The 17,832-nt window shown below is 39.6% G+C and overlaps 1 protein-coding gene across 1 annotated transcript in view; it reads right to left on the reverse strand.

Moving 5' to 3' along the window:
• The window catches only part of ITGAV (integrin subunit alpha V), a 79,212-nt gene that overhangs the window by 19,870 nt on the left and 41,510 nt on the right, over nucleotides 1–17,832 (reverse strand). The window contains exons 4-14 of the mRNA XM_063318092.1: nucleotides 15,374–15,488; nucleotides 13,401–13,462; nucleotides 12,080–12,125; nucleotides 10,666–10,791; nucleotides 8,015–8,059; nucleotides 6,758–6,801; nucleotides 6,602–6,658; nucleotides 4,348–4,400; nucleotides 2,816–3,024; nucleotides 1,221–1,412; nucleotides 280–325 (exon numbers count right to left, since the gene is read on the reverse strand). Of these exons, the coding sequence (XP_063174162.1) occupies nucleotides 280–325; nucleotides 1,221–1,412; nucleotides 2,816–3,024; nucleotides 4,348–4,400; nucleotides 6,602–6,658; nucleotides 6,758–6,801; nucleotides 8,015–8,059; nucleotides 10,666–10,791; nucleotides 12,080–12,125; nucleotides 13,401–13,462; nucleotides 15,374–15,488 (995 nt within the window). The remainder of the gene's footprint in view (nucleotides 1–279; nucleotides 326–1,220; nucleotides 1,413–2,815; nucleotides 3,025–4,347; nucleotides 4,401–6,601; nucleotides 6,659–6,757; nucleotides 6,802–8,014; nucleotides 8,060–10,665; nucleotides 10,792–12,079; nucleotides 12,126–13,400; nucleotides 13,463–15,373; nucleotides 15,489–17,832) is intronic.

Raw genomic sequence — 17,832 nt, forward strand, 5'->3', positions numbered from 1 at the left:
AATAAGTCAAACTTACGATAGATAAAGTTACTAGTCACAGTTGGCTATGCGTGACCTTCTGAATCAGAGACAATATGTCTCCCAATAAGGATTGCTAAGAAAATGCAAGCAAGACGATGCTATTGGCCCCACATTCTACTTATGGGCTTCCAAGAGACAAGTGGGTGTGAGTAAGGCCTGGCTTCAAGCATGCATCGCATTATAACAAGAGCTATTTCTTTCTTTTCTGGCTGCTGACATGAACTGGGCTCCTCCACTAATATTCTTCTGAATACTTACCTATATAATGCGACTCGGTCAACACCAAAAGCTCCTACGATCAAGTCTGGAAGTAGAAAAATAGGTATGTAGGTGTTTAGATCAGATATTTGTCTACAGTTTAAAACTTACCACCATGATCATTAATATTTTGCAACTAAGTAAATTAAAACAGATCTTTGTGCTGCAACTGCAAGATGCTAAGCTGAATTGAAAAGGTAAAAATTGCTTATGGAATCGATATCTATTGATTTTGGGAAAGTATGCTTTAGCACTCAATTGTTGGTATCAGTTATTTTTTGTAGTTTTGTCTTCAAAGATTTGCAACGTATTGTACATGAAGAGAGATTTCAGTTATATTTTCTTTCCCGATGCAGGCAAAAATCAAAAGCAAATTTTAAAAAATAAAAATAAACTTTTCCTCTTAAGACAGGGTTTCTTTTTCATTTTTATTAAATTACAGTATTTATTTTAAAATGGAACACCTCCAGAAATGTTACTGTGTTAGAATTCATTTTAAAATCATCCACAGCAGTTGAAATGGTTTGAGGGTTTTACAGAATCTGTAATTTATGTAATACCTGGAATTACCACCAGAATTCAAATGGAGCAGAACCGAAGAGATGTAAGAATTCTGGATTAAGGAGAGGGGAGAGAATTTATTCTTACTGAGATATGAAACCAGAACCCAGTGAACACTTTTCTTTCATGCAATTTTGAATCAAGCTTTCTCTGGGTTAAATGCTATTTTAATCCACACAACCTTGCATTGTATTGTATTTAACTGTGTCCACTAGCTATAATGGAATGCAAAATAGAGTCTGTACATTCCTCGGCTCTGTTCTAGAGAACATTCTAGAGCAGATTTGGAGGGTACATGAGGGTGAGTTGGGAACAGAAAGGAGTGAGAGGAAGATCCACTGCATAAATGCAAATATATTTGCAGCTCACTGAAACATCACCTGGGTAGCCATTTTTGTCCACATCAATAGCTCCTTTCAGTGCATATCCAAAACTTGGTGGCATTGCTTCAGAGGCCCACTGTCCTTCAAGGACCTGAGATGGCATTCCATTCAATCCTGCAGCTCTCCCATTGTAGATATAAACCAGTCCTTTTTTGTCTTCTCCACCGTAAGGTGCTGCAACTGCTATGTCTGCAAGCAAAATAGAAAATCTTCAGCGTCTCCAATTATGAACAAGTACAGGGCTACGGAATGAAGGGCCATGGAGTAAGTTGGACTAACCCAATGTATATTCCAAGGGGTTCTGCCATAACTCATTTGAGTCAGCAAGAGATACTGAAACTATTCAGAACAGTGGATTTCCTCTTAAACACAGATTACTGCCAATTTAATCTGATATATTTTCAAATCAGTAGCCTACAGGTAGTCCTTGACCTACGACCATTTGTTCAGTGACCATTTGAAGTTATGATGGCACTGAAAGAATGGTGGTTACAGCTGGTCCTTGGAGTTCTGGCCATCCCAGCATCTCTGCAGTCACGTGATCACAGTCTGGATGCTTAGCAACCGGTTCACACTTATGACTGGTTGCAGTGCCCAGTGATTACATGATCACCATTTGTGACCTTCCCTGCCCCATAAAGTCAACAGGGAAGCCATCAGGGAAGGTCGCAAGTCGCTGGGGTAAGTCTCCCCCACCCATGCACCTTCCCCAGCCCCTCTGCGCTCCTGCTGCACTGGCCACTCGCACCCCCACGACCTGCACCTCTCGTGCACCCCATCGCACCCTCCATAACCTGTGTGTCTCGCGTACTTCCACTGAACTGCTACGTGCCTCTTGCACACCCCTCACACTCTCCCTGACCCTTGCTGTACCTCTCGCACACCCCCACACCCTCCCCAACCTTCGCCTCTTGCACACCCCCTCACACCCTTGTGCACCTTCCCCAACCCTCCCCCTTGTGCAACCCCTCATTCCCTTCCCCACCTAGCAGCAGCCACTTAGCAGCCTGCCAGCTTGGAACTTGTAACTTCCTGCTGGCTTCCCCACTGACTTTGATTGTAGGAAGCCAGCAGGAAGTTGCCTCGCCTAACAACCATGGGATTTGATTAACTACGGCAACCGAGACTGTAGCAATTGCTGTCGGTAAGCGATGCGGCCATGCTTTATGACCGCATCACTTAGCAATGGAAATTCCGGTCCCAATTGCTGTCGCAAGTCAAGGACTACCTCTGTAAAGATATATTTTCAAATTCAAAGGGTAAAGAACATTAGCACTAATCCTATTAATTAAAGATGGCTTTATATAAGATAGTACTTGATAGAGAAGTATAAGTCACTCTGCAGTTAAAATAAAAATATATATTATGTTTCATGAGTGCCGTACTTTTTTCAAAGTTTAGTATTTAACAAAAATGCATTAACTCAAACACAACATTTTCTTGCTAGATTAGAGCAAGGCCTATCAAAGCATTCAAATAACAAAAACATCCATCCTGATCCAAGCTATAATTAACAAGTTTAAAACTCTTGCAGTACTAAAAAGTTTACTCAATACAACAGTAACAACAACAATAATGGCTGAATACATTACCATTGAAGCCATCCTGGTCAAGGTCTCCCAAAGGGGCAATTGAACTGCTGAATCTTGCAAAGACTTCAAAGCCATTCAACTTCATGGTTGAACTCTGAAACCCTCCAGAGGCTTGTTGAAGATAAAGAGACACCTGGCCCACTTCCAGAAGCTTGCCATCTGAACCACGATCCATAAAGAGTGGGGCACCTACAAGCAAATCTGTATAACTAAAGGTGGGGGCAAAGGCAGAGAGAGAAGGAGAGAAAGTTGTTCATTCAATACAAAGATTGCCTCCGTATATGCATAACTGTAGATCACTATTTATTTATTTATTTTTCAAATTTATTATCACTGCCCATCTCCCCCGAAAAGGGGGCCCTATGCTTCATGGACGACCACAGTGACTGGGAGAAGGCAAAGAGGATAAAGAGTCCAAGAATGCAAGGAGCTGCGTATGACTGGAACTGAATCCCAGATAATATCTCTTGCAGCCAAAAGAATTATAAAGTAGGCAAGGTTGCAATCATAACAGGCTTACAAGGAAATCAGTCCCATCAGTGGTACTTATGCCTCAATGTTAACATGCTTAGGATTGCACTGGGGATAGAATTCATTATGACAAAAAAAAATCCACTGAGACATTGTTCAGTCATCGAAATGCAGCAGCCAGGAGTGAGTGGGGAAAGAAAAAGGAAAATAAGGAGGTAGAGGACTAGGAGAACTAGAGAAGATAGTAGAGCTGTATAAAAGTACAGGTAGTCCTTGTTTAGCGACCACAATTGGGACTGGCAACTTGGTCATTAAGCAAAGTGGTTTTAAGTGAAATTGGGATTGTGCTTATGCTCTTACTTCAGTTTTCCTTTGCTTTACAGACCTGCAAAGGTCATAAATGAGAGGCTTGGTAGTAAAGTTACTTTTTCATCACCATCGTAACTGCAAATGGTCACTAAATGAGGAAGCTGCTAAACGAGGAGTACCTGTAAAGGCTGATGAGAGGAGATTCAGGCTGGGGAACTTCTAGAAATACAATCAAAAGGAATAACTTCTGCACCCACAGGATTTGAAGCTCTACTACTATGAAGGAATCAAAAGACAAAGTACTGTATATACTTGTGGATAAGCCAAGAACCTTAAATTCCAAAATACACCTGAAAATTGGGATCGGCTTATCATGGCCTTAAAATCATGCAGTGTTAGAAATGATGTAACAGTCTGCAGTTTCCCACCTCTTGCTGCAGTAAAAATTCGAATGTCGGCTTATCCACGCCTAATGCATTTTTTATGGTATTTTGGTTGAAATTTCAAGGATCGGCTTATCCAAAGATAGGCTCATCTGTGATTATATATGGTATATGTGAAACATTTGGAAAATCATATCAAGCAATCTTAGCAGAAGAAACTCCCCAAAGGTGGAGGGAAGAGAGAGTTAAATTTGCATGTTAATAGATTTCCATTGTTCTTTCAAACATTTTATTTTTACCTTAGGCAAGATTTTACAGAAATAGATAATTCTTCCTTTTCAGGAAGTATGAAACAAAAGCATAACTTACTGATCTCCATTGATATCTGTGGCAGCTACAGAATATCCAAAATAAGCAGCCAACTGGGTAACAAAGTTGAACAAAAGAAATGTTGCATTAAACAAAAATAACTAGGAGTTAGAGAGGTACTTTATGCCTGATAAAAGCTTCCTTGCCATGTATATTTCAAAGGTCTTCTTATCTAGAATTGTACCCTTTTTTCCTTTGTTATTTCTTCATATTTGTTACTTTATTGTAAGAACAGAAAAATAGAAAGTTTTCCCCTGTTATAGAAAACACCCAGATCACATCCTACCCTTTTTATTTTACAAAATAGTAATGTGAAGGGAAGCACATCACTGGATATTCTCCACCCTTATCACTACTCACAGAGTTTCAATTCTAAGAGGAGTAAGGAATATTTATAAATGGTAAGGCTGCTCCAGTGGGAAAGGGACTGAAGTTGAACATGGATACCTTCAAGCAAGATTTCTCAACTTTGCGGTGTTGTAACCTCCTAAAATGATAAATGAATTGGTTTGATTCCACCCTCCCCTTGGATAATGATTTAATGGGGGTTAGAGGTGGATAAGAAATATGCCATTGAGTTTCAATCTTTAATTTTTAATCCCTATATCAAAGCAATTTTGCGACTTTATACAAAATAAAACATTTTTACTGGAAATTAAAAATAAAACTTAAATAAAATTTAGAACCCTATTTCTAATGGGAAGGATGGACTTGTTTAGTCTCACATAATTCCTGAAATCTGAGTTTTATTTCTGAGACAGCCACTCTTATTTCTTGTTCCACATTTAATTTAGATGGGTCATTCTCTTTATAGCAGCAACTATAGAAAATCTTGACTTCGTTATCAGTTTGACCAGGTAGAACAGGAGTAAGTTCCCACAAAGATCCTCCTTTGGATTTACACCCTGTCCTCCTCCTCTCCCAGCATTTGCTCACAACTCTTCAGGGCGTCATAATGCACAGGTGAAACCCCCTAAGAGCCTGGAGAAGAATAGACTCTTTGACATGAAAGCTATCTTCAAAGAGCAAAAGGCTACTGTCCTAACAACCAGGAAACATACTGAGACAATGAACTGGTCTCTAATATTTATTACTAGTACTTAACAAGAATCCTAACAAACTGAAGAAGCGTGGGAAAAACCCAGACATGTAACCCCCAAGGGTTAAGGCGGTCCCGATCTGTGTCTCTTTGAATGGCTGAACAATTCCTCAGTGCTACGCATGCGCTTGACAGTCTGGATGGGAGCCCCCTGCTCACCATCCTTACTCATGACATCTACCATACGGATATAGCAAAGGAGTCGTTCTCTGTTGTTCAGAGGAGGAAGATCTGAACAAGTGGCTGGAAATTGCAAAGTTGCACATTTTGGCTAAGCTTTAGGATAAAATTCAGACATAAGAACTTCTCAACCATGGAACAGACTGCTTTAGAAGACGATGGGTTCTCTTCTGTGGGAAGAACAGCCTGATCAGCTATTTTTGTTGGCAGAGTGCTAGAAAGCCTTTGGCCCAGGAGAGATCAGAAAAGTCACACACCAGGCATTTCTATAAAAATAATTTTATTTACAGAAAATGAACATATTTAAGGGCTGTTTGCTGAGAGGAGAGATTTCTCTCAGCTGCATATTCTCTGCAAGCCTACACAGAAGGGAAACTGAAACTAAAACAAGTCCAGGCAAGTTCTTCCCCCCAGGTGCAAAAATTAACAACTGAAAAGGGGACAATTATATTCAACCTCTTCACCTGGCCAAAATCATTAGTTACCATAGTAACCTTAATCTGTAGTAGAAAACATATTAACAATTTGTGAAGGATATGTTATGTGCATCCTATGCTGTAAATCCAGCACTGAGCAGGTGATTAGATCAAATGGTATATGCTTTCAAATACATGATTGTAAGAGGTGAAAAATAATGCTTTTGCCATTGATCTAGTTCAGACTAAGTGTTATTTGGCTCCTCTTCTTCCATCAGCCATTTCACTTGCTAGAATCAGAGGGAACCATTAAAGTGGGAAGGCATCTTCCATCAGCTTAGCCAAGATCACCAGACAGAACTTCTTTTCTCAGAACTGTGTTAGGATGTTTGAATTTGATTATTACAGCTGGCTTATGACCATGTTTTTCATTCTAAAGTATTTCTCTTTCCTACTTTGTTCTCACTTATTTTGTGTATTATTTCACCAACATTCCTAGCTTGGTAAAAGATGGACATAAATATAACAGTATTTTCCTCTTATAGCAACCAAGTCGTACCTGTTCTCCAGTGAAGTTATACATGGAAGCCATGGTTTCCCCATTGTAAATGGACACCTGCACAATATATATAAATAAAGTTCTATACTGTTGCACATTTGAATGGTTGCTAAAAAAAAATCAATTATTTAACATTATCTTACTTAAATTCCTTACCATGCCCAACGTTTTTGCTGCTCTTGGAACGCCAGACACAAAATCTGAAAATAGAAAAGGAATTTCCCATCACTTGTACAGATAGAATCAATACCCTTCAGAAAGTTTTCCCATGTAGTTCACAATCCTTATTTTCACAGAGATTTATCTTATTAATTTTATCCATTAGCGACAAGAGGACAAGTTTAACTAGAACTAACAGGATGGATTTGTACCAAAGTTCCACAGTACAGATCCCTTAAGTACTTATAGGTTAGCAAAGATATACAAAACAACAAAGACAATTTATATTGTACACTGTCAGTAAATAATGGTAGTAAGACTGGGGTAATCTTGTGAAAGGGAACAAGAAGATGTATAGGTAATTCTCCTTACACACAGATTCCTTTTAAAAATACTGCCTCCTTTTTCTTTTGTTCTGATTTTTTTCAGAGGGTTTGAGCCAGTGGCATATGTCATTTCTGAATAGGTACACTTTTTACTTCTTTTTCACTCCTGTGCCTACTCCTGAAGGTTCCCACCCTTCAAGTGGAGATTTGGAGTCTATTAGAGAGGTATGATGTGAAGAAGAGACTGTGAGTCCACATCACCAGTGATACCCATTCCACAGCTGGAGGAACATAGTTGTCTGCACATTTCTGTAGGTCCAATTCATATGTTACCCAGGAGTATAATAGCCTTTTTGGAGTGACTTGATTCTATTTTGCTCAATGGCGAACTGTAGAATTAAGTCAGGGGGGAAATGATCCTGTATTGGTATTATGCTTCTGCAGGGCTCCAGTGAAGCTTTCAAAGGCAAGAACCAATTGTGCTTGTGTCACATCACAACACAAATTCTGTCCTTCATGTACTTGCATGGGATGTTGTGATGAAAACACAAGAGAACAAGGCTTACATTGTGAGGTCACATTTTTTCATCACTGTGGCTAGCTGAGGATGCTTCTGAGAGGCAGTATATATTGAAATGACACTAATAGTCAAAACAGTCTTCCATTTTCATAATCACTAACGTGGCTCAGAAACCTCTCACTACATCTGCAATGAAAGCAGAAAGAATTTTCTCTGACTTTTACCCTTTCATAGCCCCAAGGGCAGATACAGTCACTGAAATAAATAGACGCAGACATGCAAAAGTTGATACAGATTTCAACAGAGGCCATCTTGATTATTTATTTCCCAGAACTTCCTCAAATCTATTTCCTGTATTCAAAACTCACTAGTTTCTGGACATTTTATGCAAATATGAGTAAGACATACCTTCTATGCCATCACCACTGAAATCCCCTACAGCAACTGAATAACCTGTCAAGCATGACAATGAGAATTCAAAAATTAATATTAATAATTCAATAATGCATGGAAAAGTATATATACATACCCAAATACATTTTTACACATCTATTTTTAAAGAAATCTGTTTATGGAGCTGCTGAAGTAATTCTCACTGTTGATTAGTAGGGGGTGCTATTTCTCTTGCAAAATTAGGAAAAACTGAATATATATAACTGCAGAGTTAGAATTCTCTATCCAATACAGCTTAAATACAGTCTGTATTCTTTAAATAATACAGACATAAAAAAAATACAGTAATCAGAGCTGGCCACTCAGCTGATGCTTTGCATGTCCCAATGTCCATCTGGCACATGTGTATTACATTTACAGGCAGTCCTCGGTTAACAACCATTTGTTCAGTGACTGTTGGAAGTTACAGCAGCACTGAATGAATGATACTTAGGATTGGTAACCAAAGTTACAACCACTGCAGCTGCCCCACAGTCACCTGATCAAAATTTGGGTGCTTGGCAGCCTGCCTGCACTTATAACCACAGGGACATTTCAACTCCCCCCACCCATCTCCCGCAGCCATATCTGCCCTTTTGGCTGCCCTGCACAGTGGCACTCCTTGGCAGCCGCAGTACTGGGGTTGAAGTAGAGGTCTGGGGCCTTCAGCAGTCTCAGCTGGCTGGCTGGTTCCCCTGGGTCTCTAGTTCAGGCCCAGTGCCATTGGTGCTGCCAAGGAATGCCACGTCAAACCCCGTGCCATGGCCAGCCACCCCAGTGCCACAGAGCAAAGCCCCAGCCATTCAAACTCAAACTCAAACTCAAACTGCAAACTCTTCCTAACTACCCTTCTATCCAATCTTTGATGTGTGACAGTGATTGGAGGAAATATTTCAACAATTGCAAAATTCAGGATTAGTTGTTAGGTACCAATTCCTAGTAGTACCCTCAGTTGTGATAATCAAGACAGCCTCATCATGCTACCACCACCCTGCACAATGCCAGCCCTGCTGCCCCCAGGAGACCTTCACCATCTTCTTCCTCCTGCTGCTGATGAGGCATGCCCAGCCTGGACCTATGCAAGGCAGCTGCTGGCCATGCCAGGCCTTCTTCCTGAGGCTACATGCACCCTTATCCAAGTTGTGTGCAGCCTTCTCGCGATACTTTGGAAGGCCTCTGAGGCCTTCTGAAGCATTGCGAGAGGCAGCCGGCTGAGACTGCTGAAGGCCCAGGGCCTCTACTTCAGCCCCTACACCACTACCACCACAGAGTGCCTCTGTGTAGGTTGGCAAAAAGCACAGAGATAGGTGGGGAGATAAGTGGGTGGAGGGAGTTGAAGAGGAGGCAGCCCCTTACCTTACTGAGGCTCAGGGCTGGAAGGGACCAAGCTGGGAATGGCTTGGATTGGGGTAGGTCCTCACCTAATGATCAGTGGGATTCAGTTAATTATGGCAATGGGACTGCCAGGATTGCTGTTGCTAAGCGATACAGTCACATGACCTCATGCTTTACAACATCACTGACAGAAATTCCAGTCCCAATTTCCATTGTTAACTGAGGACTACCATATAATATTTGCCACTAAGGGACATACAAAGGAATATTTTTTCCCTTACATGGTAGCATGATGAGGCTGTCTTGATTATCACAACTGAGGGTACTACTAGGAATTGGTACCTAACAACTAATCCTGAATTTTGCAATTGTTGAAATATTTCCTCCAATCACTGTCACACATCAAAGATTGGATAGAAGGGTAGTTAGGAAGAGTTTGCAGTTTGAGTTTGAATCTGAAAGAGAAAGCAGTAAAGAACTGGAATTGATTACTGCTGAAGAACTTTTGTTATCAAGTTTTATCTCTTTAGGAATTGAATGCAGGTTTATGGGTCAAGTTACCAGCTGTATAAATTTGTTGATTTCCATTACGCTCTACTTGTACATTTGTAAGTTACGTATTTACAAAAACATTTCCCCTAAATCTCTTACTTCTTAGGAATGTGTGGAGGATACTACATAGCATTCCTTTTCTCCATGTATAGTTTGTGTGCATGATGGATATCAAACATAAATCCAAATGATACAAAATCCAGAAGTTAGAAACAGGTACAAAACAAATCCACTCTGCAATGAACACCTATCTTAATGGTATACTTCAGTAGTAATTGTGTCTGCAAAAATGTTCACATTATTGGAATTCTGAGATTCATTCCAGCTGGGTTTATCTGAAGATATCTCTCATTTTCTTATCAGAAGTCATATTGTGATCCTCTGACATCCACAAATGGATGTATGCCATTTGTGTATCAGAGGTGTGTGTGTGTGTGTGTATACATCAGCCCCTATGTTGCAACACTATCTCTTACAGAAAATGATTTCTCTCATTCCTACTGGGCATCACAACTTGAAGATGGAAAGTGAAAACTCTCCAGTAAAACTATGCCAATCATATGGCACAATGTTAATTTGGCTATATTTAGGATGGGTCTTCTTTCAGAAACATCAAAAACAAAACGTACTTTCCTTGATCTTATAGGGAAGTTTCATCCCAGTGAGTGTTAGGATGAAGGACCCCAAGCTTGGCCTTACCACAAATATAAACAATTCCTGTTTCAGAGTCAAATACCCACCTAAATAACTGTCATCAAAAGTAGCACTAGCTGACCGTGTTGCTAACTGGTGGTCATATCTGGTTGTGTAGACTTTAGCGCTGTATTTTGACACAATCTCAGCCACTTGATCAGAAATTAGCTGGCCTGGAGAAAAGCAAAAGGGAATACCTTGAAATAACACAGTTCTGAGCAGATGTTTGTTGTCTCTTCATAGAATTAAATTCTATAATATCATCTTAGAAACTACGCCTATTGAATTTATTCCGGCTTATTACTAGGTAAGTGGGAAAAGGACTGTAGAGGAAAGCCAAAGCGAGTCTGGGAATCAAATAACAATTTTTTGGTTCATTTCAGTAAAGAGATGTAAAGAATTTAACCAACCATATCTCATGGCCAGCATGACCCTATGTGACAGGCTAGCAACTAAGATATGACCTATAGGTCCTTAGCAGAAGTTCTTCTATACTTTTATCAGTATTGTTTTAATAGAGTGACCTGAATTATCATTTGCATTTGTAAGTGTCTTGTTGGGTGCCTCAAAATTCGCAAATGCACTTATATCTAATTCCTAAGCTGGGGTTTCCAGCTGAAATCACAACTGACAGAAATTAGTTGGAAAAACTGCCCAAATTAATCTCTACAATGGTATTCTGTTGTAGAAAACCAGAAGCCTTGCAGCATTTTACCGACAGACCATATTCATCGCTGCTTTTGGAGCCAGGATCCCAATTTATCAGAAGCATGAAGCATCAGAGCCTAATGTGCAGATGTGCATAACTGAATCTCTACAACTTCTCCTGCCCAGAAAAGGCATTTCAGAATTTTGAGCAGAGCAACAGCTTGGTTTAATAGTTAACTATGGCTAACATCTCTGGATTACAAAATCCAGATGACAGTTTAATGGCAGTAAAGAGTTTACTGCCTCCTGGGTAAGCATCTGAAGTTTGGCAGCCCAGATAGCATAGCCCTATGTATAATTTGATTAAATGTAAATGTTCATTACTGTTTGAAAATTAAGCTACTTCAGGAATGTGTAGAGAACATAACCATTGTTCGCATATTATATGCTTAGGCCTCTGCCCTTCACCCGGATAATCTGTTATTTTATACGGGGTTTCTGTAATATTCAGGTGCCCCCAAAAAGATATTTTTGCTTTACAACAGGGAATCCCCTAAAGTTATTGCATTTTCCTTCCTCCAGCTGCTTATAGTCTTATGAGGGTCAGGCATCTCCTAACAACAACAAAAAAACAGCTGAGAAAGATCAGTAGGAAAAAGACTAAGCACTCCCATCACAACTCCATTCCAGCCACTTCTAACTCGCAGAAACCCTTTTTCTGGAAGAAAAAATATAATTATTTTTGTCTTATATCAAGCCAAGAGAAAACAAATTAGGTATCTGTCATTTTATTCATCAAATGCCTTGTTTTACCTTGCCAATAAAAGCTTCCGGGCCCTCCAAGAAGAACTCTATCTTTCTAGAGTGGAAGAGACAGAGAGAAAAAGAGGTTTCTTTATTGTAATATCTAAAAATATATACTCAGACTGAGCTGAACTTGTTACAAAATCTACTGACAGGAGATTGCTCCAGGTTTCATCACGGTGTCTGATCAAAGACATACTTTTTTTCAGACATGTCTTGAACTTCATATAATTTCCTTCACATAGAATCCTGGCCAGTCTAACACTAGCATTTTGGGTTTTATTTTCTCTATATTTATTTATTTTATTTATTATTCAAATTTATATCACCGCCCATCTCCCCCAAAAAGGGGGACTCTGGGCGGTTCACAATAAAATCAGCAATTAAAACCATAAAAATATAAATTACAGTATCAATAACTGGTATAAATAAAGAATAAAATATTGCTAACTGCATTCCTATTTTGTAATAACTTCAACTTCCCTGTTTCATATTTCTGTAATATTTTGTGATTATTGAAAAAAAACATTTTTTAGGAAATGTTGCATAACATATCTAATTTAAATCTCATTGCTGCCCATTGATTGAATAGATGCTGTTAGACAAATGTATTTCTTCTTCTCAATCCTCTGACTGAAAAAAGGGGATAATAATTTTCACCTACCATATAGAATGGTTAAGACACTGGTGTGTCTTAGTTGTAAAGCTAAGCCATAATTTAGGGATGCAAATATGAGCTTGCTCAAGCCTGGAAATGAGCGCCTTCTGTTTTCTGTCCTTCTCCAGGAAATATTATGAGTCAGAAGAGATTGGAAGCCTCAGCTTCTAGGTTTACACCAACCAATGTGTAACATTAAATCTGTGTCAGGTACAATGATGAAAGCAAGTAGGAAGTCAAAAACAGCGTTGGGTTGCAAACCCCGCTCCTTTTGTACATGCATCATGATGTTGCATGCACATATGAAAGGAATGGAGCTTATGGCACAACACTGCTTTCATTGTTCTGATAAAAGCAGCAAGTCCCTAAGGACGCCTATCCTTGTGGTTGGTAAACATGCATGCAATATCAATATAGATACAAAAAGGGTGGGGCTTTGATGGCATGATCACAAGCCCATTTTGCCTTTTTTGACCCCCACTCCAGGGATGTCGATGCTTCACAGGAACTTTACAGAAGTATACTTTTAAGGTCACAGGAATGAAACAATAAGATGTTGCTTGTAAAGTTCCTCTGAGAGATTTGTCTGCACAGGGTTGGGTTTTACAGATATTTTGCCCTCCACTGTGGAGTTCTGAGATAGAAGGAGACATGCAGAAATAGCTTCCATACCTGGGTAAAGTCAATGCTGAATCCACCTTGACAAAAGCCCTGTCCTTCAGCATCAGTGCTTGCTATGATAACAAGAGAAAATGGAAATGATTGTAAGGTTGTGTGATACGATACAAAACCTCTATGCAACAGTAGGAAAAGCTGGTGTGCAAATTGAGCAGTCTATGAGAGCTGTTTTGAGGGCAAGGATAAGGCAAAAAAAGTTCTTACTTCTGGGAAGGATGGCTTGACAATCAGTGTTCTGCATTCTGGATCCCTTGTGGGGTCTCAAAAATTTTCAGAAGGTGAGAGGAAGAGAGGAGCAGGGCTAATTCTAATCATCTCCTTTCTTTCAAAGTAGCACTATTCTCTACATAATCTCAGGAAAAGTCCTCAGTTCTCATAGGAAATATTTTTGGAGGCTGTTGCTAGCATCAAAGTAAAGGGTGCCAAGGTCTTCTTACTCTGCCTTCTTATAAAGGTCTTAGTTTTTCTACTCCAGTTCCTCACATCATTGTGAGGAGTCCATAATTCATTCTTACCTCCTCTCTATTTTTTAATCCACAATTACTTCTTTGGGGAAAAAAAAGTGAGAGGCTGTATTCAGTCCTGCAATCCCTCACTTGCACTTTAAGGTGATAGAAGCCAGTTACAAGGCTGCTTTTGAGAATGTGTTTCAGTGTAACATTCAAGGTTCAAACCCTTGTACCTCCTACAGCTAAGACAAAATTACATAGTTAGCAACTGCTAGGAGAAGCACAGTCAACAAACCATGTATTCTGCTCTACCTGACAATCACATTTCTGAACTTGAACTCAGGCACTGAAAGCAAAATTATTAACTACCATCCTTCTTACATCAGTTGATGGGACTTCATGGGGTGTTGTAAATCCTACACTGTGCAGGTCTGATCTACAGACATGCTGAACTAATGAGAAAAGGATTTGTTCTGAACTATTACAAACAGCATTGGCTTAAAATACTGCCTGTTTCAAAATGTTAATGTGAAAAATAAGCATGCTCTAGAATGACATATTGCCCTTGTTTACAATACAGTTATGGCCAGGCATAGCAATGAAATATAGTTTGCATTTAAAACAGGAAAAGAAAAGACATTCCTGTGCTGATCCCTTGCAGGCCAAGAGAGAGCCCAAGAAGCTTTTTATGATATGGTTAATCCTCTGACTATAGAGCTTTACAAAAGAAATGCTAACAATCTTTTCATTTGTATGCTCTTCTGATCTTGGCGTCTCTTTTAGTTTTGCTATTTAAATAGATGGTTGGCTGGAAGAGATGGCCAGTAAATTCCAAATTGGTTCACTGACTTCTTTTGAATCCTAGTAGGAATGGACCGCATGTGCTAGCTCCAGTTCATACATAATTTGGATTTGCTGTATTATTTTCCCTAAATCTCCTAGCAGATCAGTTTTTTCCTGCTCATTTGGGAAAAGGGATCCATTTGGGGGCAAGAATGAAAGGACAGAGCTTGCATTATGATGTCACAATCCATGTTTTATTATTCTGGCAATATCACAGTTAGGTACAGACTGCACTACCTGCGAAATGATGGAGATTGTGGCAGATGGGACAGAACAAGGAAATCACTATCATCACACTCCATCACTCTCTTCCATTCACTTCCAGATTCAGAGCTTCATAGTGTTTTCTATGAAATCCAACTCTAGAGTAAGTACTAAATTTTAGCAAGCACTAAAGTACTTTAGTACTTTATTTTAGTAAGCAATTTTAGTAAGAACTTTAGTAATTTTAGTAACTACTAAAGTACTTTAGTAAGTACCAAAGACATGATTTTTATTCTCTCTTAATTGTTTTCCCCCTTAAGGATCCATCCAAATGACTGTACACAGATGAAAGAAAGAGACAGAAAATATGGGTGTTTAAGGCACATGCCTTCAAACTGTGCATAAAATATGATGGTGCACAGAAAACAGATTCTGAGCTGTAATTACAACAGCAAGACATTCTCTACATACTTGACCTGCAAGGAGCATATTCAACAGCTTTAGACCCGTCATGAAGATAACAAGTTCCCACAGGTTCCCTCTGTGCTTTCTGTTCAGTTCTCCAGTGATATAAAGGAGCACACGCCTGCAGATGAAGTATTTAGAAAGCTGCTTAAAAAGGGCTATGGTGATGGAAAAATCAAGGGAAAAGAATGATTATGAGCAAAAGCAGCCTCTGAACAAATGGCTATGAAAAACAAAAACAAACACCTATGTACTGGTGACAAGTCTATTCACTTGAATTCTGTTTCTTTATATGTTGGATGCACTTTTCAAATAAGACACATTATGAACTTTTTAAAACCACTGGGTTGGAGATACTCCCCCCCCCCCCCCAAAAAAAGCATGTTAAGTTTGCAATAAGCCCTACTATCAATTTGCTGATATTGCTAAACTATGAAGTTGGAGGAGTCAATGTGCTGTATTTTACAATTCAGTTAAATAGTGGCTTCATGCACATGCTCAAATGATCCAAGAAAATTCAGGGGGAAGAGGATGTACATTATTTTATGCTGACGTGCAATGAAGCTGGGAGAATCTCCATGTATCTAAAAGGCAGTTGTTCCCCGTAGACCATGACTGAGAAATAGACTCCATGATGGTGTAAAAAAGACAGTGGGTTTGGTTCAATGGCAGGGCATTCCAGGAGACAGAATCAAGTTTGGATAAGTCTCAGGGGGTAGGAAACAACCTTCTGATAAACTCCAAATAATGTATTTTATCTCCTCCACATACATGAATGGTTGATATTCATACTCAGAAAAAGTAAAACAGATGCATGGAAACCTGTCTTGATTGGGCTCTTTTCTATAATAACCTTTAATGGTTTAACTATCATGGACAGGGATTTTTCTGAAAGATATGAACTGTCTCTTTGGATAGAAGAGTCAATAGAATCTTGCCATTCAGAAATGACACCCATGTGGGTTATACAAGTGGCAGTAAGTAATTACATTTACATACATGTGAAGCACGCCACCATAGTACATAAGACTATCATATCTGTGCTACTGCATCACTGAAGTTTCTACAGGCAACAGTGTGGTTGCCCCATTAACCCTACCCTTCCTGACATATGATACAATTTTTGCCTTCAAGGTGTGACACGTCCCTTTCTTCTGCCTCACAATCTTGCTTGGTTAGAGCAGTAGCAACCAGAAGCCCAGGCAGGCCCTAAACAAATAAATACCTCTTTTTTAATCTTACATATCCTCATATCAACTTTATGTCCTGAATCAATTAAATCTACCTTTTACCTACCTACTGTATCAATCCATCCATCCACCTACCCATCGAAGTGAGTAGTCTAGAAATGACCACCCTATCTAGTCATTTCTAGACTACTCACTTCGATGGGGAAATTGAGGCAGTTTATAGCCAGAAAATAACAACAAAGCCAAGACAAACAATAACTCCATCTAGCCTAATTTAATCTAATGTAATGTAAGGCATTCGTGCAGTCAGTGCCCATATTAATTCAGCCTTGCTAATGTATTGCTGGTTGGTCTGTCCTTGGTTGCCATTTTATCTTTTATTGTATGTTATGGTTATTTGTTACTGCACTGGTGTTTTTACACTGTGTTCGCCACCCAGAGTTGCTGTTGCAAGATAGGCAGCCTTGTAAATTGAAATAAACAAAGAAATATTCCCTATGGAGCAATTCAGAGCCTCGTGTGGTGCAGAGTGGTAGGCGGCAGTATTGCAACCGAAACTCTTCCCACAACCCAAGTTCGATCCCAGCGGAAGCTGGATTCTCTCTCAGGTAGCCGGCTCAGGTCGACCCAGCCTTCCTTTCTTCTGAGGTCGGTAAAATGAGCACCCAGCTTGCTGGGGAAGGTGACGACTGGGGAAGGCAATGGCAAACCACCCCGCTATAGTCTGCCAAGAAAATGTCGCGAAAGCGGCGTCCCCCCAAAGGGTCAGACATGCCTCGGTGCTTGCACAGGGGACCTTTCACCTTTCACATAGTTCAATCCCTTGAAAGAATACCAGGCTTAGAAAGACCACTTTATTCTCATTAGCTATTACAATCATAGGTTATGAAAGTGCACTAGCTGACCTCAGACAATGGGATTTACAGCTGCAATCAGATTTATCAGTTCTAGCTAGAAACATCTTTTTGAGCCATTCTGAATATTTTCTCCAGCCAGCCAAATATCTAAGCTACATAACAATTCCAAAATTTAGAAGGGCTTTATCCCTGGCCAGATTCAATGCTCTCCCAACAGGGAAATACCGAGATATCCCTTTTGAACAGATAGCCCTTTTTAAAAAAATAAAATTCATATTGAATTACACTTTAAAAACAAACAAACAAACAAACATCTATTCATAAATGTATAGAGGAAAAGGCACTCTGTTGTGGAGGGTGGCAGTATTGCAACCGAAACTCTCCCCATGACTCGAGTTTGATCCCAGAGGAAGCTGCA

This window comes from Candoia aspera, chromosome 1 (assembly GCF_035149785.1).
Source record: "Candoia aspera isolate rCanAsp1 chromosome 1, rCanAsp1.hap2, whole genome shotgun sequence".
NCBI lineage: Eukaryota > Metazoa > Chordata > Lepidosauria > Squamata > Boidae > Candoia > Candoia aspera.